Source organism: Budorcas taxicolor, chromosome 5 (assembly GCF_023091745.1).
Source record: "Budorcas taxicolor isolate Tak-1 chromosome 5, Takin1.1, whole genome shotgun sequence".
NCBI lineage: Eukaryota > Metazoa > Chordata > Mammalia > Artiodactyla > Bovidae > Budorcas > Budorcas taxicolor.
In genome coordinates, this window is record NC_068914.1 from 20,430,330 (window position 1) to 20,455,312 (window position 24,983).

A 24,983-nucleotide genomic window follows, 5' to 3' on the forward strand; every position below is an offset into this window, starting at 1 on the left:
TCCTCTAAGCTCAGAAAAGCAAGAACAGTGCCTGACCCATAGTAGATATTTAATGTATTAAATATTCAGTGAATCACACAATGCTGTTACATTCAAAGATTCACACCCCCGACCCCCTCCAGCAAACTGAACTCAAAGGAAAAGTAAGGTATTTACCACACATACATCAACATTACAGAATCTTAGGCTTGGCTTCAGAAAGCTTAAGACTAGGTTAACATACAGCGCTATTCTCTGTATCAAATTTTACAACTGATCTTGAATTTTGCACTATCTGACCAGGAGCTCCATTTCAATCCTGCATCTAATATAACATATATTAACAATGTTATCATGTACAGATCTTTTTTCAACAAGGCTTTAAGGTTCACCAATATACTAGGATCCTCTGAGAAACTGGAGCCAGCAGAACTTTTCTGGTGCATGGTAGTATTTCAGTAAGGCTACTCAGTAAGATTTTATGTGTTCTCTCTGTACAACATTACCAAAGAAATAGTCTTCTCTGGCTTCAAATAAGGTAATATTTTTGAAGTATCAAAAATAAACCAATTCTTACAAGAAGACAAGAGAATAAATGGAAGCTTTTGTTAGTGAAACAAGTCAATTTATTATATTTCCAACAAGGCCCTTTTTTCTCTATAATGAAACATACTACAATATTTTACAACATAACTTAGTTTTTTAATATCTCAGAAAGGAAACTTTTTTTTTTAGGAAAGTAAACATTTTGGGAAGAATAACTACAAGAAGCTACTTTTTCAATTTTAATACAGTAAGAGCTTGCCCCCCAGGTATATTAGCCAGCATTTTTTCCCTTAACAAATCCATCAAGCAAATATTAGCCAACAAAAAACCTACTTTTTGAAAATGAGGCAGAAAAGGCTTATATTTAAATAGGAAACGAGCAATCTAAAATACCAATCACATGTCACTTTAACAAGGCAATGTATTTACATAATTAGGTATAAATTATTAATTATGCTGATTAAGGTCCTAGCAAAGACTCAAGTGGTCTGACTGTATCTCCAGTTCAAACAGCACTCGCCTGGCTATTAAGTTAAACATCACAATGGAACTGGGTCTGTTTAACTAAGGGGGGAAAATCTCAGTATTGCACATCTTCTGTCATTAGAAACAAGGATCATTAAGTCAGGGCCATCTTGGTTCTGAATCTCTCCATTTTTGTTGGAAGAAGACTTACCATCTCTTTACTAAGCTCTAGCTCAACTTCTATTTCCTGGGCAGCTTCAGGGTGCTTCTCACAGTAATCAACAATAAATTTGTAATGTTCCAATGATGTTGCCAAATTTTCTAGCTCTTTCTTGGGATCTGCAGTGATGATTTTGCCATAGAGGCGGGCAACTCGAAACTTAGCTAACATGGCAGGGCGAAGAACATCTTCCCCTATATGCTCAGGAAAGACTTTATTTGGGTCTCTCAGAGAGTCTAAGAAGAGTTGATAGTACTTCAGTGCTGACTTATTCAGATTATTGATTTTTTTCACAATGTGTGAATCAGGATCCCTCAGCTTGTCAGCTATAGCAACCTTCAGATCCATCATATCATAGTAAGCATGTGCAATTTCAAACTGAATCTGTCTGTTGACCAACAGGTAATACTGTGGATTGAGGTCCACGATCAGGGGCTCTAGCATAGCTATTCTGCGTTTATGCATCTTGCACCGTCTCTCCATGTCGGTTTCAAAGAATGCAAGCACCTTAAACAGAGCGCTGTGGTCTTGGACAACTTCAATATGGTCAGTGACATAACCATCAATCTGAAAGAACTCTTTTGCCTCAAAGACATAGTGCTGACCCGTTAAGAAAAGCTCTCTGGCTTCTTCAAAATCTAAAGGCCTCAGATAGCTCACTTTCTCTTCCACTGCAGAGATGGCGTCACACAGTTCACCGGTTCCAAACTGCACAGCTTTTTTCCTAACACTTTCTTCCTCATCTAGTTCTTTTTTCCTTAAAGCTCTAAGTTCAGACTGTTTATCAAGATCAAGCTCTCCTATGTTGTCCTGAAAGAAAAAAATAAATTATGGTTAAGGAAGACAGACACTGACTTGTCTCCTGCTGCCAGTACTACAGCAAATTTAAGATCCCCTGGAGAAAGGAATGGTTGCCCACTCCAGTGTTCTTGCCTGGAGAAGTCCACAGGCAGAGGAGCCTGGCAGGCTACAGTCCATGGGGTTGCAAAGAGTCGGACACGACTGAGCAACTAACACACAAGAGTAAAGACAAGAAAACCCTCTTACTTCCCAACCTGGTGGAGGGAGGTATTATAATCACATCTTTTAGTCACTCAGTTGTGTCCAACTCTTTGTGACCGTATGGACTGTAGCCTGCTAGGCTCCTCTGTCCATGGGATTTCCCAGGCAAGATTACTAGAGTGGGTTGCCATTCCCTTTTCCAGGAGATCTTCTCAACCCAGGGATCAAACCTAGATCTCCCACACTGCAGGCAGATTCTTTATCACCTGAGCCACCAGGGAAGCCCACATCTTTTTAAAACTCCTAGTTTTTTAAAAATATTTATCTATTTTATTTGACTGATTCAGCTCTTAACTGTGGCATGTGGGATTTTTTAGTTTGTGGCAAGCAAATTCTTACTTGCAGGCATTCAGGATCTAGTTCCCTGACCCAGGGATAGAACCCAGGCCTCCTGAATTGGGAGCGTGGAGTCTCAGCCACTGGACCACCAGGAAATCCTGACTTCTTTCTAGCTATATTCCAAGTAATTAAAAATGAAAGAAACTAGGAAAAAAGTAAATAACACCACTAAACTGTTTATTACTTTCCTCTTTGGGAACTAGTTCGTTTATAGTTGCTCCTTCAGATAACATAAATGCATATGAAAATGGTAAGAGCTAAGAAATATTACATACATGTAATACATTATTAGCATTGATATTTTAACATTAGAGTAAGGCTGAAATCTGTCTTAAAAATATTGCAAAGAAATTCCATTAACAGCATGATGTTTATGCTAAGTTATTTAATAAAATGTACTACAGAGGAATGCTCTAGACCTCTCAGAGACATTAAAATAAAGACAGTGTTAAATCTACCGTCATAGTTAAAGTTACCTCCCCTACCTCCTGGGGCAAAAAAAAAGAGGAAGGAACTAAGACGGCAGAAAAAGGGTCAGTCCATTCTTTTCTTCCTGGACGATAAAATTAAACATCAGATAACCAGTGGTCGGCCCCAAGGCCAGCTCTTCTCTTCATTTGAAAAGTCTTCCCTCTAGATCTGCATTGCTCAGAACAGAGTCATGTGCTGCGCGTGCATGACTACTGAGCATCTGAAATGTCCAAACTAAGATGCGATCAGTGTAAAATAATATACACCCAATTTCCAAGACTTAGTACAAATTGTAAAATAGTCCAACAACTTTTTAGTATTAATGACAAATAGAAATGAATATTTCTTTATATATTCTAGGTGGAAGAAATACAAGTTAAAATTAATTTCACCTGCTTTTTTCTTTGTCTAATGTAGCCACTTCCCAGGTGGTGCTCGTGGTAAAGATCCCACTTGCCAATGCAGGAGACATAAGAGACACGGGTTCGATCCCTGGGTCGGGAAGATCCCCTGGAGGAGGGCATGGCAACCTACTCCAGTATTCTTGCCTGGAGAATCCGAAGGACAGAGGAGCCTGGCAGGCTACAGTTCATGGGGTCACAAAGAGCTGGACACAACTAAAGTGATTTAGCACTGAGCACAGTGTAGCCACTAGAAAGCTTAAGTGACCTAAGTAGCTCGTTTCCTACTTCTATTGCTCAGCACAGCTCTACAGAGCTGTCTCCATCTGTGCCCATGGTTGCAGCTGCCATCCACAGGAGGAGGACCCACAAATCTTCAGGTACACCAGGCTCTTATTAGGCTCCAGACCCATAACTAAAGCGCCTCACACACCTCCTGCTCCTCTGGGGAGACTAGGACACCTCATCCTCAATATGTCCACAATGGAACTCTCCGTCTTCCACAAACAGGTTCCTATTCGACTCTTAATTTTAGTGAAGGTCACTCCCTCGATCTGGACAGCCAGCCGATGCAGGAGAATCATCCTTGATGTCTCTCTTCTCTCTTAGCCCACACTTCGTGTCTATCATCAAATCCTTTCTGTCTTGCCCCCTAAATAACCTCTTGCACCCACTCTTTTCCACCATCTCTTCTGCCACCATCCTAGCCCAAGCTCCCTTCACATCTCACCCCCACTGTTCCAGTGACCTGAGTAATCTTCCTCATCCATGCTTGCCTTCCCTCAATCCTCCATTCTGCCACCTAAATGATCAGTCCAAACCCTCCCACCCCTCGCCAAGGCTTCCAGTTACGGAAGGCCCGGCATGTTCCAGCCCTTCTCTAACTCGGTCTTCTATCACACATGCTCTCTCTGCTCCAGCCTCACAGGCCTTGCTCCATCATTTCCATCACCAGGCTCCCTACACCTCAGAACTTTTCAACATGCCGCTTCAGCTCCTCAGAATGCTGTGCTTTTTCTCCAGTCTAGAAATTCCTACGCATTCCCAGAGCTTCCTTTAGATGTTACTTCCTCCCATTGTGACTTTTTTTATCTTGTGTCTCTCCTTTGTGGAACTTACTAAAGTTGCACTTCCATATGATATAAAAAACTAGGTCTATTTTTGTTCATCATAGTACAATGACTACTATAAACCTGTCAGAAATAAATACTTAAATTTGTATATGTTTTTAAACTTGAATTAAAGAAGGCTTTTCAGGTAAGCAGATGATCAAAGGATGAAGCTAAGGTAACAGCCAGATTAAAGGAAATCTGAGTAATTTAGCAGTGTGGTCACTATGTGAGTTTAAAACAAGTAAAGTGAAGTTGCTCAGTCATGTCCTACTCTTTGCGACGCCATGGACTGTAGCCTACCAAGCTCCTCTGTCCATAGGATTTTCCAGGCAACAGTACTGGAGTGGACTGCCATACAAGCAAGTGGTAAATTCCAGTGCCCAGTCTGGAAAGCACAGACTAAAGGAATGGCAAGAGTAAGCCACAGGCACTCTGCTTGACACAATCACTTCAAATGCAGGCCTAAGCCTCTAATCTTGTTTACTTACCGTGCTTCCTGGTGGTGTCTTTATTTACACACTTTTTAGACTGCTTTCTGAGCAGAAGAATGCTGGCAGATTTTCCAGGCTGCAATTTCTCTAGACATGAAACTCCCTAGTTCTTCTCCCCACACCCTTCCTTTTCCAAATATGCCTCATCTTTACCCTTGACTTCCAAAGTGCTCTCACCTTTGAAACACTCCTGCTTCTGGGGTTTTGTGGTTTGTTTGCTTTTATTTTGTATAGTAGTTTCACAAGGTTCTATATTTACTAGTAAAAAATGGTTAAACTTTAATGCATGTAAACAGAAAAGAGGCATGAAACCCCTCCAGGAAAGTCTCCTGGAGAATATGCATCCAAATGATTTGTTTTCCTCTGTAGTGTTAGTCTCTCAGCTGTGTCTGACTCTTTGTGACCCCAGGGACTGCAGCCCTCCAGGCTTCTCTGCCCATGGAATTCTCTAGACAAGAATACTGGAACAGGTTGCCAGTCCCTTCTCCAGGGGAATCTTCCTGACCCAGGGATAGAATCTGGGTCTCCTGCATTGCAAGCAGATTCTTTACCATCTGAGCCACCAGAGCTCTGATTAGGAACTAGAATCCATTAAGTATGGATTAATAATAATGGTATCAACAATGATAGTTAACAGTGATTGAGGACTTAGTTACCTCTTGGACACTTTCTGAGCCCTTTATACATATTTAACTCACAGGAACACTATTAAGTACTATTATTATCTCCGTCTTACTTGTGAGGAAACTGAGACAAGGAGAAGTTAACTGCCACACAGACACAGCCACCGACTAGCAGGGCTGTTTCCAGATACATTCATACCTATCCTTTTATTAGCATATATATTTACTGTCTAAAGTATATAAAGATTAGTAAGATTTCCTGCCATCAGGTTGCTTACAGTCTAAGAAGAGGTAAAGGAATAAGATAAGAATATGAGTAACAATAATAAAAAGTCAAGTGACTTAGGGAGGGCTCTTGAGGGAGAAGAGATCCGTAGGGTTTAAGAACTGTATATACATTCAATAGTTTTTGAGCAACTGTTATGTCTAGAAATCGGTACATAGTATGAATATGATGAAGACTCCCCTCTGGTGGGGCTTATGCTCTATCCAATGGCAAGTCTTGAAGGAAGAGGTGCTGTTTGAGACAGCCTTAATGGAAGAGTAAGATTTGAACAGGATGAGACAGGGAAAGCAAGAAATAAGCTTTCCGCACACCACGAATAACACACATGCAGTGAGCCCAATGAGCACACTTCCCATTTCAAGCTTTTACTTACATCCTACTGTTTAAGACAGAAAACATCACTTTTGACCGTATTACCTGCATGGAAAGTTGGGCATTCTGCATGAGAGTCAAACAGTACTTGATCCAGCATCTTGCTATTTCCCCTTTCCTCTGGTGATAAAGCTCTGGCACATCTCCTTCAGCTTCTGTAGCTAAAAGGTACAACGTGACTTGTGTGAGCCAATGATCACAACTGTAATTTTCACTGTGTACGCCATTCTTCTTTATATCGCTCTTGATTATAAAAACAACAAGTCCTACCTGAAGCAGCGGCAAGAAACTCACCCAAAATTCCTACCACCCAGAGGTTCTTTCTAGTTTTTTTCTTTTGTATTACCTACAGGTAGAAACTAAGGTTACCACATACATTAAATTTTGAGTACAAGCACCTCAGATATTGCAAGATTGGTTCCAGATCACTGCAATAAAATGAGTCTCATGAATTTTTGGTTTTCTGTGGCTTATAAAAGTTAAGGTTTGCACTATGGTGTAGTCTGTTAAGTGTGCAATAGCATTGTCTTAAAAATGTACACATTTTAATTAAAAAATACTTTATTGCTAAAAAAAAATGCTAAACATCATTTAAGGCTTCAGAGAGTCATAATCTTTTTTGCTAGTTAGAGGGTCTTGCCTCACTGATGATGGCTGACTGATCAGGGTACTGGTTACTGAAGGCTGGGGCAGGGAGGCTGTAGCACTTCCTTAAAAAGAGACAACAGGGAAGTTTGCTGCACTGATGGACTCTTTCTTCCAGGAACACTGTCTCCTGTAGAATGCAATGCTGTTTGATAGCATTTTACCCACAGTAGAACTTCTCTCAAAATCAGTCAATCCTCTCAAACCCTGCCACTACTTTATCAAGTTTATGTAATATTCTAACTCCTTTGTTGTCATTTCAACAATTTTCACAGTATCTTCACCTGAAGTAGACACCATCTCAAGAAACCACGTTCTTTGCTCATCCCTAAGAATCAAGTCCTCAGCTGTCAAAATTTAGCATGAGATTATAGCAACTCAGACAAACCTTCAGGTTCAACATTTTTAAAGTATTTATTTAGCTATGTATTCAGCTGCGCTGGGTCTTAGTTGTGACACATGAGAGCTTTAGTTGTGGCATGTAGAATCTAATTGCCGGAAAAGGGATCAAATGTCGGTCCCCTGCTTTGAGAGCACGGAGTATTAGCCACTGGACCACTGTGTAGTGTAGGCTCAAGTCTGTGTAGTGTAGGTTCAACTTGTAATTTTAGTTCTCATGAAAATTCTACTCTATCTGCAGTTACTTCCTCCACTGGTCTTGCAACCCTCAAAATCATCCCTGAGGGTCTGGTCAACCTCTTCCAAACTGCTGTTAATGTTGATATTTTGACCTCTTCCCATGAATTACAAATCTTCTTAATGACATCTAGAATGGTGAATCCTTTCCAGTGGATTTTCAATTTACTTTGCCCAGATATATCAGAGGAGCCACATCTACGGCAGTGATAGCCTCGTGATTTTTTTCTCCAAATAATAAGACTTGAAAGTCAAAATGACTCCTTGATCTATGGGTTACAGAACGAATGTTGTGTTAGCAAACAACATTAATCGTAAGTACATCTCCATAAGAGCTCTTGGATGGCCCAGGTACACTGTCAATGAGCAATAATGCTGTGAAAGGAATGGTTTTTTTTGAACAGGTCTCAGCGATGAGCTTAACATTTTCAGGAAGCCTTGTGTTGTCATCCAGGTTTTGCTGCTCCATTTACAGAGCACAGGTAGCATGACTAGCATAGAGCATAATCAGCGCAACTGTTAAGGACCCCAGGATTTTCAGAATGGTAAAATCACCAGCTGCACTAGCCCAACTAGAGAGTCAGCAGCTTGTCCTTTGAAGCCAGGCACTGACTTCTCTCCAGCTACGAAAAGTCCTAGATGGCCTCTTCTTCCAACAGAAGGCTGTTTCAGCCACACTGAAAGTCTGTGTAGTGTAGCCACCTTCGTTAATGATCTTAGCTAGTAACTCGCTACTTTACCTTGCCCTTTTATGTTATGGAGACGGCTTCCTTCTTTAAATCTCAACTTCAAACTTTTCTTCTGCCGTTTCCTCACCTCTCTCAGCCTCCAGAGAATTGAAGAAAATTAGAGGCTTGCTCTGGTTTAGCCTTTGGCTTAATGTTGTGGCTGGTTTGATCTTCTATCCAGACCACTAAAACCTTCTCCATTATCAGCAGTAAGGCTGTTTTGCTTTCTTATCATTTGTGTGTTCACTGGAGTAGCACTTTTAACTTCCTTCAGCAACTTTTTCTTTGCATTCATAACTTGGCTAACTTGCACAAGAGGGAGTCTCTTCTGGCCCGTTTTTACATGGGTTCCTCACTAAGTTTACTCATTTCTGGCTTTTAGCTTAAAGTGTGACATGCGCAACTTTTCCTTTCACTTCAAGGTCACTGTCGGGTTATTAACTGATCTAATTTTAATAATGCTGTGTCTTCAGGAAATAGAGAGGCCCAAGGAGAGCGAGGGAGACACAAGACCACAGCCAGTCAGTGGAGCAGTCAGAACACATTTACCAATTAACTTTACCATCTTATATGGACACAGTTAGTGGCACCCCGAAACAATTTCAACAGTGAAAGATCATTGATCACAGACCATCATAACAAATAATGATGAAAAAGTGTGAAATAATAGGAATTACCCAAGTGTGACAGAGACACGAATTGAGAAAATGCTCTTAGAAAAACAGTATTGATCAATTGCTCGAGAGTTGCCACAAAACATTTTTTTTTTAATTCAGTGAAATGTAATAAAATGAGGGCTTCCCTGATGGCTCAGATGGTTAAGAATCTGCTCCCAATGCGGGAGACCCAGGTTCGATCCCTGAATCGGGAAGATACCCTGGAACAGGGAATGGCAACCCAAACCAGGAATCTTGCCTGGAGAATTCCATGGACGGAAGAGCCTGGTGGGTTACAGTTTATGGGGTCATAAAGAGTCAGACATGACTGAGTGACTAACACAACATACTTATTACTATCAACTCTTTAACGTCATTTTTAAGTATAGCATCATGTACAATGTATAGAAATATATTTCTATACTTCGGTCATTCTTCTAATACTGGCCATTGTTTCCAATTCCTCTTTACAAACAACTCTAAACAGGAAGATCTCTGTGCATAGATTTGTCTGGATTTTCAATTATTTCCTTTAGATTCCTAGATGTGAAATTTACTGGGTCAGAGTTTACACCATTTAAAACGTGCTTGATACACACTGCCAAATTATTTTCAACAAATACTCTAACAACATATAAGGCTGCTCAATAAAGTCATTTTAAAAATACTGAACACAGCCAATGTTTTAACTTTCTACTTTGAAGAGTAAAAACAAAACATCTCACTGGAGGTTTAGTTCTCATCAACTATTTCCTTTTTTGGACAAATACCTTTTAGACTTTAACCAATCTATGATTAATTGAATGTAATAAGAGGAGAAAAATTAATTTTATAATGTACATTCCTCTAACTCAGCCTCTGTATTCTTCTGATCCTTAATGATACAGTTACTTTATCATAAAACTTGTTAGGTGACCAACACAGTTTTTAAACTGAGATAACTGACATATTAGTTCCAGGTGTACAACATAATGACTTGATATTTTTAAATACTGTAAAATGATCACAACAGTAAGTCTAGCTAGAATCTGTCACTATACATAGTTAAATGTTCTTTCCTGGGATGAGACCTTTTAAGATCTACTCTGTTAGCAAATTTCAAATATGCAATCAATACATTATAACACACACTGTGCTGTACCTTACATCCCCATGACTTATAAATTTTATGACGCCCTTCACACATTCACCCACACCCACCTCTGGCAACCACTAATGTGTTCTCTGTACCTAGGAGTTGTGTTTGGGGTTTTGTTTTCTTGGGTTCCACATATAAGTGAAATCATACAGTGTGTGCCATTTTCTGATTTCACTTAGTATGATGCCCTAAAGGTCCATTCATGTTGTCAAAAATGGCAAGATTTCTTTTCTTCTTTTTCTCTATCTTTCCACATACCACTGTAATAGCTAAGATTTACTTTTCACTTTCCAAAAAACCATTTTCATCCCTAGTAAGAACACACACTTTAGATATTTTAAGTGTCTTGTTAGAAACCAACACCTATTATCATGATGTTCAGCCTGTTGTACAGAACAAGTAGGTTTGATTTTTATCTGTCCTGAGCCTTCGCAAGGTTGCAGAGTCCCCCAACCAATTTCAGAGAGCAGAGATTGGGACAGCGGCTCTACCTGGGGAGAAGCAAGTTGCTCATCGCCCAGAAGTGATGTAAGTCACTATTCAGCTGGATCATCTCCTTGATATGAATGTTTGGTTCTGTAGAAGAGATGATTTTTAATCCCAACAGTAAAACTTTTCTACCTGGATTCTAAGGAAACAATATACAGCTGATTCTCATCATTCATGGTGGTTATGTGAACATAACACTGTATTTTCTCCAGAAGGTGCATCACAGCCTTCATGTGCTTATGAACACTAGATACCACCTCAGCACTACAGCTGGGGGCCATTTTAAACAACAAAATGCGGAAAAATCTGAAAAATGTGGAACTAAACAGACCACAAAAAGTATACTTGCTTATAGTATGAGGGCTTGACATGAGAAGGCAGAGCGTTACCTTGTTCAACCTCGGCTGGTCATGTGCACCTCAGGTGTCTCAAACCCTCTGGCTCTCTGCAAATGACCACAGAAGTGGCTCGAGCAATAATCTTGGGGTTATAAGTAGATTGTAGCAAGTAGGCAAATTCAAAGATATGAAGCCCCTGATCTTTCCTTTTTAGACATAGTTTATGGATTATAGCTTATGGATCTGAGTAACTGACTTCCTTAAGGTCTAGAAGCAAAAGTTACTGAACTGATACCTTACTAAAATGTGCTCAAAGGTCCTATGTGGGCATATTACTGTTTGGGTTTTTTTTCAATATTATAGTTAATTATGGAGAAGGCAATGGCACCCCACTCCAGTACTCTTGCCTGGAAAATCCCATGGGGGGAGGAGCCTGGTAGGCTGCAGTCCATGGGGTTGCGAAGAGTCAGACACAACTGAGCAACTTCCCTTTCACTTTCATGCACTGGAGAAGAAAATGGCAACCCACTCCAGTGTTCTTGCCTGGAGAATCCCAGGGACAGGGGAGCTTGGTAGGCTACCGTCTATGGGGTCGCACAGAGTCGGACACAACTGAAGCGACTTAGCAGCAGCAGCAGCATAGTTAATTAACAATGTGTTAGTGTACAGCAGAGTAATTCAGTTATACATATACACGTATCATTTTTCAAATTCTTTCCCCATTTAGGTTATTACAGAATATTGAGCAGAGTTCCCTATGCTATACAGCAGGTCCTTTCAGGTAACCTATTTTAAATACAGCAGTGTGTACATGTCAATCCCAAATTCCCAATCTAACCCTTCTCCCAATTTTCAAGCCTGGTAACCATAAATTTATTCTCCAAAGTGGGGAGTCTGTTTCTCGTCTGTAAAGAAGTTCATTTGTATCATCTTTTTAGATTTCACTTATAAGTGATATCATATGATATTTGCTTTTCTTCTTTCTTACTTCACTTAGTATGATAATCTCCAGGTCCATCCATGTTGCTACAAATAGCATTATTTCATTCTATTTAATGGCTGAGTAATATTCCATTGAAAAGACAACCCAAAGAATGGGAGAAAATATTTGTAAATGATGTGATGGACAACGGATTAATCCCCAAAATTTAAAAATAGCTCACATAGTTCAACAGCAAAACCACCTAATCAAAAATGGGCAGAAGACCTGAATAGACATTTCTCCAAAGACATTTAGGTAGCCAAGAGGCACATGAAAAAATGCTCAACATTGCTACTCATTAGAGAAATGAGGTATCACCCCACACTAGTCAGAATGGCCATCATCAAAAAGTCTACTAATAATAACTGCTGGACAGGGTATAGAGAAAAAGGAGCCCTCCCACACTGTTGGCAGGAATGTAATCTGGTACAGCCACGATGGAGAGCAGTATGGAAGGTCCTTAAGAAACTAAAAACAGATGAACTACCATACAATCTAGCAATCCCGCTCTTGGGCACATACGTGGAGAAAATCACGGCTCAGGAGGATACATGCACCTCAGTGTTCACCGCAGCACTGTTGACAGCAGTCAAGTCACAGAAACGACCTAAATGTCCACTGACAGATTAACTCGAGAAGGTGTGACACACACACACAGTGGAATGTCACTCGGCCACTAAAGAGACGCTGCTACATTTAAAATAGGTTGCCTACAAGGACCTACTGTGGAGCACAGGGAGCTCTGCTGTTTTCCTGAAACATAACACTGGTAATCAACTGTACTCCAATATAGAATAAAATTTTTAAAATAATTCTAGAAAATTCCAAAAGCAAAATTTGAATTTGCCACATGTTGTCCATTACTTATGCAGCATTCACACTGTACTCAGCATTGTAAATACTCTAAAGATGATTTAATGTATACAAGAGAGGATGTGTGCTGGTTATACGCATTATGACTGGAACATCCATAGGTGTTTGTTATCTGGGGGGGGGGGGGGGGGGGTGGTCCTGAAACCAATCTCGGGTGGACACCAAGGGGCAACTGCACCCAAGAATTGCTGGATCATATATAGCTCTATTTTTAATTTCTTGAAGAGCTTCCATACAGTTTGTCATAGTGGTTACACCAATTTACAATACCACCATGGTGCACATGGGTCCCTTTTCTACACCTTCACCAACACTTGTTATTTCTTGTCTTCTTGATAATGGCCAATTAACAGATGTGAAGTGATAGCTTGTTTTGGTTCTGACTGGGTAAAATACACATGCTGACTGTGCTGTGATTTATAAAACTAAGTGAAACACTATAATTAAACTAGATATTTGGACATATCACATATATAGTATTCCAACCAAAAATGTATAATCTGAATCTTACTGTAAGGAAACAAACACCAAATGGTAGAAAATCTATGCAATAAGAGGTCTATATTTTTTCAAAAATGCCTGATGAAAGAAAAGCTGAGGAACTGGTCCAGATTAAAGACAACTAGAGAGACGCAACAACAGTATGCAGGTTCCCTAAAAATCTGAAAATGGACCTACCCTATGATCCTGCAATCCCACTCCTGGACATATATCCAAAGAGAACCATAATTCAAAATGATATTCGCACCCCAATATTCACTGCAGCGCTATTTACAATACCCAGGAAATGGAAGCAACCTGAATGTCCATAAACAGAAGAATGGATAAAGACCTGGTACATACATACAATGGATTACTGCTCAGACGTTAAAAAAAAGGAAAGAAAGAATGCCATCTGCAGCAACATGGATGGACTCAGAGATATGAGTGAAGTCAGAGAAAGACAAGTATCATATGATATCACTTATATGAAATCTTAAAAACGGTACAAATGAACCTATTTATACAATAGAAATGAAGTCCCAAATGTAGAAAACAAACTTATGAATACCCGGGAGGAAAGCAGGGAGGGGAGGGAGAAACTGGGAGACTGGGACTGACATACACACGTTACTATATATAAAACAGATAGCTAATAAGGACCGACTGTATACCACAGGAACTCTTCTCAATATTCTGTAATGACCTATATGGGAAAAGAATCTTTACCATCTGAGCCCCCAGGGTAGCCCCTGGGAAAAGAATCTAAAGACTGGATATATGTATATGCAAAGCTGATTCACTTTGATGTACAGCAGAAACTAACAACACTATAAATCAACTCTACGTCAATAAAACTTTTTTAAAGTACTAGAGAAACTAGTTGAAACTTTGTACTTTGGCCACTTCATGCAAAGAGTTGACTCATTGGAAAAGACTCTGATTCTGGGAGGGATTGGGGGCAGGAGGAAAAGGGGACGACAGAGGATGAGATGGCTGGATGGCATCATGGACTCGATGGACGTGAGTCTGGGTGAACTCCAGGAGTTCGTGATGGACAGGGAGGCCTGGCGTGCTGCGATTCATGGGGTCACGAAGAGTTGGACACGACTGAGCGACTGAACCAAACTGAGAGAAACTAGTACTATAGAGAAACTGCTACAAAGGACATTATGGAGACAGCTGCTAAATATAAATTATAAGTAAAAGAACTGTATCAATGTTACATTTCCTGTTCTATGATTATGTAAAAATATTTTTAGGAAAAACTCACTGAAGTATTAGGGGGTAATTGGAGCCTAAACATATCTGCAAATGAGGCAAAAACTTGGTGAATTTAGATGGGCCTATGGTAATTCTTTGTTCTGTTCTTGAATTTTCTAAATTAACAGGATTTCAAAATAAAAAGATTTTTTTTTAATTTATATAATCAAACATGTACACATAAACTTACTGTCTTCTGTGGTTCGGATCTTTCCAATTTGACCAAAAATGACATTAGCAGCTGATAAACAGTGTCTGGCCTCCATAAAGCATTGCTGTTGCAGAAATAAGAATAAATTTAATTATCACAAAACCTTATTTGCAATAGATACTTGCATAGTCTCTTAATATGGGAACAGCTACAAATGCAGGTAAAAAACACTACTAAGGAGACCCTGTATGGTAACTAAACAAGAAAGTATTTAAGACATGTCTGAATATTATTTGGTTAAAAAACTATCTTAAAGATTAAAATAACAATACCCTCAAACTCTTAATAATCCAAACTGCCTGGAGAAATGCTTGCTGATTGGAAACTAGCCCCTCCAGGAATCAATCAGCAGAAAAGAACGGATATCATCCTAGCGTCCTACCCCACCTCCACATCCTCTAAGCTTCAGTTTGAACAGCCGAATTCCCTGTATGATCAATGTGTAGACCATTTACATTCTGACTGGAAGATTTCATCTTTCTCAGGTTTAGAGATCCCCTTTAAATCCAATCATTCAAAGGCAAGCAGGATAAATACTGATAAGAGATTTTTGTCTTCTGAAATCTTTCCAAGTCAACAGATTTCCACAGACGAACTCTATGGAACTGCTTTACCAACACAGTTGAAGACTTCACAATTCAAACCTGGGCATGGTAAGCTTCTCAAACCCTTGGAGAAGATCTCCTTGTTACTTACTTCACATGTGCCATGTAAGTCACAGGAATACTCAGCAGAAGTACCAAGTTAAAAGTCTAATTTTAGATGAAACCAAGCCACCCTTGTTAAATGTCTATTTCATATTAGTAACACTGATTTTGCTAAGGTGGCTTTTAACAGTTGACTATGACTTTAAAATCTCAGCACTCAATGTATCTGAATTATGGTAAGTTCAGAAGCCATCTTGAGCACAGCTGGGTACCACGTGTAGTACTAGCCCAGCAGTATCTACAGATCAAAATATTGGTGTTAAACCTCAAAAACCAAAAGAAAGTTACAGTTTACATAAACAAGTTTTAATTGTTGCTCTATAACTTCTTCATTATCACTTCAGCACTGTCCAGACTGGTTATCTGAAAGTGACCACTGTTGGAACTAACAGTGAGTGTGCATGCTGTCCTCCACGTGGCTGGTAAATGTGAGACTTTAGCACCTGCAAGGTAGGGACTCACTACGTAGCAAAATCTCATGGAACCAGACGAAATGACAGTGATATAAATGACGATTGTATTTTTTTTTAAATGGCTCAAATCTCTCTTCACATTATAACTTAGTTGGAACAAAACTTACAGAACACTTTGGTAAAAAAAGAACAAATATAAAAGCACAGGGTGGGGGAGGTCCTCGTGAAATTTACTGCATGCTCTACATAAGCAATGCTTAACAACTGTAAACTTGTAATTACATTTTAACATCTGGATATCTTAGTACAATTACAGCGAATAATTTTAAAGTTGCTAAACAAAATAAGGTGCTTCTGGGAATTATTAAGAAAGATGCCACAAGCAGAAGCCCCAGGTAAGTTTTGATGATCACAATGAAATGAATTAATGAGATTTAGATTTAACTGAATGCTCTGATATATGCAGTAGCGTTACTTACACGCTTGATCTTAGACCAAAGTCCTAGAAGCGATGCTGTAGTCACCACAGCCCTTTCTCTCCTGCTAATAGCTTTTCTGAATGAAATTCTGTGGGACAATACTTTAAACACAGGGCGCATTTATAGAACCAGCACTAACAAGACACTTAGAAAGGATATAGGCCCAGTAAGGATACAGCAGCAGATAAAGAGAGATCTAAGAAAGAACTCTGATAAGCGAAGAATTACCAAAGTTTCAGAGGCATGTGAATTCAAAATACAAAGAAAAGTTATTTCTATTACTGAGATATTGAGAATTAACATAAAATCTGGCTGAAAAAGGAGGCTTTAAAGTGTTTTAGCATTAAAAATTCTTTTAAGGGCTAAAAAACTTAAAAGGTCAATTAAGAATATATCTACATTAAAAAATAAAAAGATATCTTCATAATCCAGGATAATTCTGAAAGCAATGAAGAAGCTCAAATTTGTCCTTGTGTAATACTCTAGGAAAAAATATAACCACCTAGAACTCTGGAACTAAGCAAGACATTCCCAACACAGAGTAAGTTTCACAAGGGAGTTAATTCTAAAGAATAACTGAGAGCATTACATGCTTCTATCAAAGCCCACATTTAACAGTCAACTTCCTCAGACAAATTCTCACATTTGCCAGATTACCAATGCATAAAGATAAAGTTAAATCTACAAGATAAAATCTGCAATTTAAGGTAACATTTCACTAAAACACAGATAGCCTGCTGGTATCAAAAAAGAATTACTCTTAAGAAACATGTAGGACGTGATAAAATTATTTTAAGATTCAAAAGGATTACTGCAACAAAAAGCTACAAACTTCAGTACACTGGCAAACTGGACTGCATTTTCCTATTTAGTTTACATCATAAACTACAAGCTATCTGTTTTTAAAAGATGACATTTTCAACATACTTTCTTTCAGCTCTATTTTTATACACACTATTGGTAACACTGGTAGGTAACTACTCTGAGAAGCTTACCTTATTGATGTAAAATTGTGACAAAGTAGCAGCATTAATAGCCCACTCCATAGGATGGTAGGCGTTGTGCTCAAGCTGGCGTTTTAGGGTACTGTGGCAATAATGGGCAGCCTTCTCAAACATTTCCATATGCTGGTAGACTTGAGCCAGGTAATACAGATTATGAGTGTAAACCTTCTCAAATCTATAAAGGAAAAAATATTTCTATAACAGTGTATAATTTATAACAAACTTTCAAATCTATCAAATTTATAAGGAACTTTTTATCTTGACCCTCCAGTTCGTATGACTACTGTATCTGACAGATAAGGAAACTGAGCCCCAGATATAAACGGGGTAATGCATCTAAGAAGTAGCAAATGAAGGTTTTAATCCATGTCAGAATCCACATTCTGTAACCTTTGCCTTGAAAGGGAAAATACTGAGCAATCATCTCAAACACACTATGGGGAAATACCTGTAAGGGCTGATTTCCAGACCTGCTCACCTTTTTGATCTCTCCTGTTCAGGAAGTTTCTCTTCTTCAGGAAGAAAATGCTCAGTAGGGTCAAGAGGAGGACTCCCAATCTGCAATCAAAGAAAAAGAAACTAAATTTTTACTGTAAACACCAAGCACCCTCCTCTGGAGGAACTTGAGAAATCAAATTTTATTTTATTTTTTTAAATTTTTACTTCATTTTTAACTAGTTCATTTTCACATACTATCCAGGAAGTAACTTCTTAACAATAATCTTAGAGTCAAACAAATAAAAACAGAATACATACAGGCTCACACTTAACAATACTTTAATTGCTGCTCAGGAGTAACTTCAAATACACTTAAAAATTTTTCATTTTTAGAGAGGTATAATTCTATAGGTATCTTAAGTCTTAATCTTCTCACAACAAAAGTTCTTCTGAAAACTTACATAAGCATGACATGTAACAAAATGTATATAGGTCCTCAGAGCAACACTGTTCTAAGCTGACCACCAGTAAAAATCAAAGTTTCTAATATTTATTCTAATATTGTCAGGGAAACAAGGAAAGCATACAAAGATTACCCCCAGGGAATCAACACAGGGAAATTAAAGTCAGTTATTCCATTATTTATTACCCTGGGCAAGTTACTCCAACTCTTGTTATGTTTCCTCATCTATAAACTAAGGATAATAAACATCTACCTCAACAAGTAGTTATGAGGATTCACTGAGTTAATACATGTAAAAACGTATCTGAGGTCTTCCAAAAAAAACGAGAACTACTTAACCACTGCCTCATTCTGCTTCCGGGAGGACAGGCTCCTCTGCTTTAAACTGAATTGACTAAACTTCAAATAGCAACCATGGTTTCCGTTTAAAAAAAAAATGTGATCTTATATTCTAGATGCAAACATTTAAAGGATCACTTCTGTTCCTAGAATTCACAGAAAGTAAAAATGGCTAAGACAGGAAGCAAGGCCTAAGGCAAACAAAATATTCTTCAGAAACCTCCTTCACAACTTTGAGGGCTGTTTTGAATGCTTAGCCCTGTCCGGATGAGAGGAAGTAATGTATTTTTTATGTACATACTATATCACACATCATACTGTAACACAGTCAAACCAGTCTCTTAAATAAAAAGGTACAATTAAGAACAAAGAATTCTGCTATGTGTTTTATGTTTTTATATTAATACTAGTATTTAATGAAATATAGGTAATAATAGTATTAAGTGAAATAATGACATTAAATGCTAATTAATACTGGTGCTTAATGAAATACAATCTTCACATTTTAAACTAACAATGTCATGTGTAAGATGATCCTAAACTCATAAAGGCAACAAACACATCAATCTGGCTTTGTAAGGCTCTGCCCTTAGCACTTTATGAGGAAATTTTTAAAACTAAGGTAGAATATCCACAGCTTTTAAAATTCAATTTGGTGATATATTCCTCAGAAAAAGTGTTAATGGCCTAAAAATGCACATTCAAAATGTACGTTAAACTAATCAAAAATGGTCAGACAACCTAAAAAAAAATTTTCTAGAAAAGAAAACACACAACTAAGAGGCACATGAAAACATGCTCGAAACTGTTTTCTAATTAGAAAAATTCAACTCAGAATTAAAAATGAGACATCATCTCAAACCACTCAGAAAACCCATCATCAAAATTTCTACAAACAATAAAAGCTAAAGGCACACTTCCACACTGTTAGTAGCAAAGTAAATTGGTACACCTACTATGAAAAGGAGTACAGAAGTGCCTTTAAAACGTTAAGAAAAACACACACCTACTATACGACCCAGCAGTCCCACTCTTAAAAGAGTATATGGCAGAGAAGCAGACTTTGAAAAGACACAGGCACCCAATGTGCGCTGCAGCACCTTTTACAACAGCAAAGACGCGGAAGCAGCAAATGTTCGTGAGCTGATGAACAGGCAGGAAGTGGAACCTGTGCACAATGCAATTTGATCAGGCAGCAAAGAATGTAATCATGCCAACTGTCAGAACCTATGTGAAACAGAGATAATTCTACTAAATGAAGTCAGAATCAGAAAGGTAAAATTTTTTATCACTTGCAGGTGTAATCTGCACACCACATGAACTAATTGGGAAAACAGATTCAGGCACTTTAGAACCAAATTTATGGTAACAATAGGAAGCGGGGAAGGGATAAATTAGGAACTTGGAATGAACAAATACAATCTATTACCCATAAAACATAATTAACAACAAGTGATATTCTACAAAGGAAGACCTAATTAACACTCTTCAGTAACTGATATGGGAAAAGAATCTGAGCATACAAAGATCTATGTATATGTATAACAGGAAGATTCTGTACTTGTTCATCACCCACAACATGTATTTACATGTTACTCCAATAAAAAAAAAAATTTAATACAAAAGAGAGCTAGTCAAAGGCAAGTTTTTGGGTGCTTCTTCTGGAGCATTCCACTCTACAACCCAAAAGCAGGACTTGCTCTAAGGTTCAATGTCTGCTTCCCGGGGAAAACAGGGCTGAGGATGAAGAAATGCTGCCCACCTGTGGCCGCTTCAGGCAACAGCAACTGGAAAACTAGCCTCAGTTCCATCGACTTCAGTTGTGTCCAACTCTTTGCAACTTCATGGACTGCAGCACACCAGGCTTCCCTGTTCATCACCAACTCCTGGAGCTTGCTCAAAGTCATGTCCATTGAGTCGGTGATGGCATTAAACCTGTCTTCCCCTTCCTCTCCTGCCTTCAATCTTTCCCAGCATCAGGGTCTTTCCAATGAGTCAGTTTTTCGCATCAGGTGGCCAAAGAATTGGAGTTTCAGCTTTAACACCAGTCCTTCCAATGGATATTCAGGACTGAGTTCCTTTAGGAGGGACTGGTTGGATCTCCTTGCAGTCCAAGGGATTCTCAAGAGTCTTCTCCAAAACCACAGTTCAAAAGCATCAATTCTTCGGCGCTCAGCTTTCTTCATAGTCCAACTCTCACATCCATACATGACAACTGGAAAAACCGTAGTCTTGACTAGATAGACCTTTGTTGGCAAAATAATGTCTCTGCTTTTTTATATGCTGTCTAGGTTGGTCATAACCTTGCTTCCAAGGAGTAAGCGTCTTTTAATTTCATGGCTGCAATGATTTCGGAGCCCAAAAAAATAAAGTCTGTCAGTGTTTCGACTGTTTCCCCGTCTATTTGCCATGAAGTGATGGGACCAGATGCCATGATCTTAGTTTTCTGAATGTTGAGTTTTAAGCCAACTTTTTCACTCTCCTCTTTCACTTTCTGCAAGAGGCTCTTTAGTTCTTCTTCACTTTCTGCCGTAAGGTTGGTGTCATCTGCATATCTGAGGTTACTGCTATTTCTCCCAGCAATCCTGATTCCAGCTTGTGCTTCATATAGCCCAGCATTTCACATGATGTACTCTGCATAAAAGTTAAATAAGCAGGGTGATAATATACAGCTTTGGCGTACTCCTTTTCCTATTTGGAACCAGTCTGTTGTTCCATGTCCAGTTCTAACTGTTGCTTCCTGACCTGCATACAGATTTCTCAGAAGTCAGGTCAGATGATCTGGTGGTCCCATCTCTTTAAGAATTTTCCAGAGTTTGTTGTGATCCTCACAGTCAAAGGCTTTGGCACAGTCAATAAAGCAGAAGTAGATGTTTTTCTGGAACTCTCTGCTTTTTCAATGATCCAACGGATGTTGGCAATCTGATCTCTGGTTCCTCTGGTTCCTTTTCTAAAACCAGCTTGAACATCTGGAAGTTCACAGTTCACGTATTGCTGAAGCATGGCTTGGAGAATTTTGAGCATTACTTGACTAGTGTGTGAGATGAGTTCAATTGTGCGGTAGTTTGAGCATTCTTTGGCATTGCCTTTTTTTGGGATTGGAATTAAAACTGACCTTTTCCAGTCCTGTGGCCACTGCTGAGTTTTCCAAATTTGCTAGCATGTTGAGTACAGCACTTTCACAGCATCATCTTTTAGGATTTGAAATAGCTCAACTGGAATTCCATCACCTCTAGCTTTGTTCATAGTGATGCTTCTAGGGATAAATCAGGAGGATGGGATGAACAAATACAAATCACTGCCTACAAAGCATAGGATTAAAAAAAAACTATCAACCAAGGGAGGTCTACTCAATACTTACTCTGTATTAACCTATCTGGGAAAAGAATCCGAACAAGTATACATATATATGGAAATATTCTTCAAGAGATGAGAATACCAGACCACCTTACCTGCCTCCTGAGAAATCTGGATGCAGGTCAAGAAGCAACAGTTAGAACCAGACATGGAACAACAGACTGGTTCCAAAATGGGAAAGGAGTACATCAAGGCTGTATATTGTCACCCTGCTTATTTCACTTATATGCAGAGTACATCATGTGAAATGCCAGGCTGGATGAAGTACAAGCTGGAATCAAGATTACTGGGAGAAATAGCAATAACCTCAGATATGCAGATGACACCAACCTTACGGCAGAAAGTGAAGAAGAACTAAAGAGCATCTTGATGAAAGTGAAAGAGGAGAGTAAAAACGCTGGCTTAAAACTCAACGTTCAAAAAACAAGGATCATGGCATCTGGTACCATCACTTCGTGACAAATACATGGGGAAACAATGGAAACAGTGACAGACTTTATTTTCTTGGGTTCCAAAATCACTGCAGATGGTGACTGCAGCCATGAAATGAAAAGACACTTGGTCCTTGGAACAAAAGCTATGACCAACCTAGACAGCATATTAAAAAGCAGAGACATTACCTTGCTGACAAAGGTCAGTATAGTTAAAGCTATGGTTTTTCCAGTAGTCATGTATGGATGCGAGAGTTGGACTGTGAAGAAAGCTGAGTGCTGAAGAATTGATGCTTTTGAACTGTGGTTTTGGAGAAGACTCTTGAGAGTCCCTTGGACTGCAAGGAGATCAAACCAATCAATCCTGAAGGAAAGGAAATCAGTCCTGAGTATTCATCGGAGGGACTGATGGTGAAGCTGAAGCTCCAATACTTTGGCCACCTGATACAAAGAACTGACTCATCCTGATGCTGAGAAAGACTGAAGGCAGGAAGGGAAGGGGAAGACAGAGGATGAGATGGTTGGATGGCATCACTGACTCAATGGACATGACTTTGAGCATGCTCCGGGAGTTGGTGATGGACAGAGAAGCCTGGCGTGCTACGGTCCTTGAGGTCACAGAGAGTCGGCCACGAATGAGCAACTGAACTGATGTATATATGCAATGGGAAAAGATGCTATACACCTAAAGTACACAAAACATGTGTTTCGATGTTACTCAAAAAAAATAATAATAATACAAAAAAGAGGTAACAAGGCATAAGTTTCTGGGTGATACTTCTGGCACACTGCATTGTAATTTAAAAACCCAAACCAGGACTTGCTCTAAGGCTCTGGCAGTTTGCCAGGGTAACTAGAGCTGAGAAAGAAGAAATGCTTCTGCCTTGTGGCCAACTGCCACAACAGCAACCTGAAAACTATTGCCTAAAGGAACAGAAAGACTATTCACAAGTACTGGCAGGTTTTATGTATATGGTACATGCCCCGTAATTTCCAGGAGTTAAGCAAGTGAAAACAATTAAACCCAGGGAACACTTTCAAGAAGTCAATTTCAACAGGGAAACACAACTCAAAGTGTTTAAAAAAAAAAAAAAGGCACCCACAAACATACAGACTGTGATACATTATTAAAGACATGAGACTCAAAACTAAAACCAGGTATATCTTTGCACTGTTCAAACTGGCCATAATCAAGAAGCATCTTTTCCCGTTGCACATATACATCAGTTCAGTTGCTCATTCGTGGCCGACTCTCTGTGACCTCAAGGACTGTAGCACGCCAGGCTTCCCTGTCCATCACCAACTCCCGGAGCATGCTCAAAGTCATGTCCATTGAGTCAGTGATGTCATCCAACCATCTCATCCTCTGTCTTCCCCTTCCCCTCCTGCCTTCAGTCTTTCTCAGCATCAGGATGAGTCAGTTCTTTGTATCAGGTGGCCAAAGTATTGGAGCTTCAGCTTCACCATCAGTCCCTCCAATGAATACTCAGGACTGATTTCCTTTCCTTCAGGATTGATTGGTTTGATCTCCTTGCAGTCCAAGGGACTCTCAAGAGTCTTCTCCAAAACCACAGTTCAAAAGCATCAATTCTTCAGCACTCAGCTTTCTTCACACACAGTAACTGCTACAATGGGGTTAAAAGGAGATCTTCCTATGTTGCTGCTGAAATGTCAATGGTAGAAGCCACTAGAGAGAATAGAGAGAACAGTATAAGAGTGCTTGACCAGTAAAACCACAGCTGACAGTGATCTGGTAGTCCCACTAATAGAAGTCAGTGCAGAGCAAACCAAAATTCAAAAAAACACGGGAACTCGAAAGTGCTCTTTAGCACCTTTTACAAACACCAACACACAGAAGCCAAAAAAATTTCCCAGTGACAAACAAATGGATAAAGAAGAAATGCAAATGTTCACAACGCAGTCTGATTCAGGCATGAAAAAGAATGTGATGATGTCAATCCCTGGAACCTACCTGAAACTAGAAATAATCCTACTAAGGGAAGTTCAGCAAGATTTCAGAAAGGGAAAAATCGTAAGACATCAATTACAAGTGCAATTCACACATACACACCTATGCACTAACGGGGAAAACACAAAAGAGTCAGAGACTGGAAAATCCGCGGGGAAGGGGTAAATCAGGAACTTGGGGTGGACAAAATCTATTTCTAAAAAACAGATAATAAGGAGTAATATCTACCATAGAAGGTCTAATCAACAATGTAATAACCTAATTGGGAAAAGAACCTGAACATACGAAGACATATGGATATGTATAACACGATAAATTCTGTTCACATACAACACACAAAACATTTAAATCTTACTCCAATAAAAAATAAAAATTAATACAAAAAAGAGGTAACGATACAAGCTGTTGAGTGCTTATCCTAGCAACTGTACTGTAACTGGCAACCCCAAAGCAGGTCTTGCTGTGAGACTCCATCCATTTGTAGGAGGAACCAAGGCTGGGAATTAAGAAATGCTGCCGCCTTGTGGTCACATCCGCAACAGCAACCTGAAAACTACTGCTTGGGGGAACAGAATAC

General features: G+C 39.2%; 1 protein-coding gene across 1 annotated transcript in view; it reads right to left on the minus strand.

Moving 5' to 3' along the window:
- Positions 1 to 595: 595 nt before the first annotated feature.
- Positions 596 to 24,983, minus strand: part of KIFBP (kinesin family binding protein) — a 57,344-nt gene continuing 32,956 nt past the window's right edge. The window contains exons 3-7 of the mRNA XM_052640279.1: positions 17,888 to 17,967; positions 17,401 to 17,584; positions 14,786 to 14,870; positions 6,413 to 6,528; positions 596 to 2,020 (exon numbers count right to left, since the gene is read on the minus strand). Coding sequence (XP_052496239.1) covers positions 1,145 to 2,020; positions 6,413 to 6,528; positions 14,786 to 14,870; positions 17,401 to 17,584; positions 17,888 to 17,967 — 1,341 coding nt within the window. The 3' untranslated portion in view covers positions 596 to 1,144. The remainder of the gene's footprint in view (positions 2,021 to 6,412; positions 6,529 to 14,785; positions 14,871 to 17,400; positions 17,585 to 17,887; positions 17,968 to 24,983) is intronic.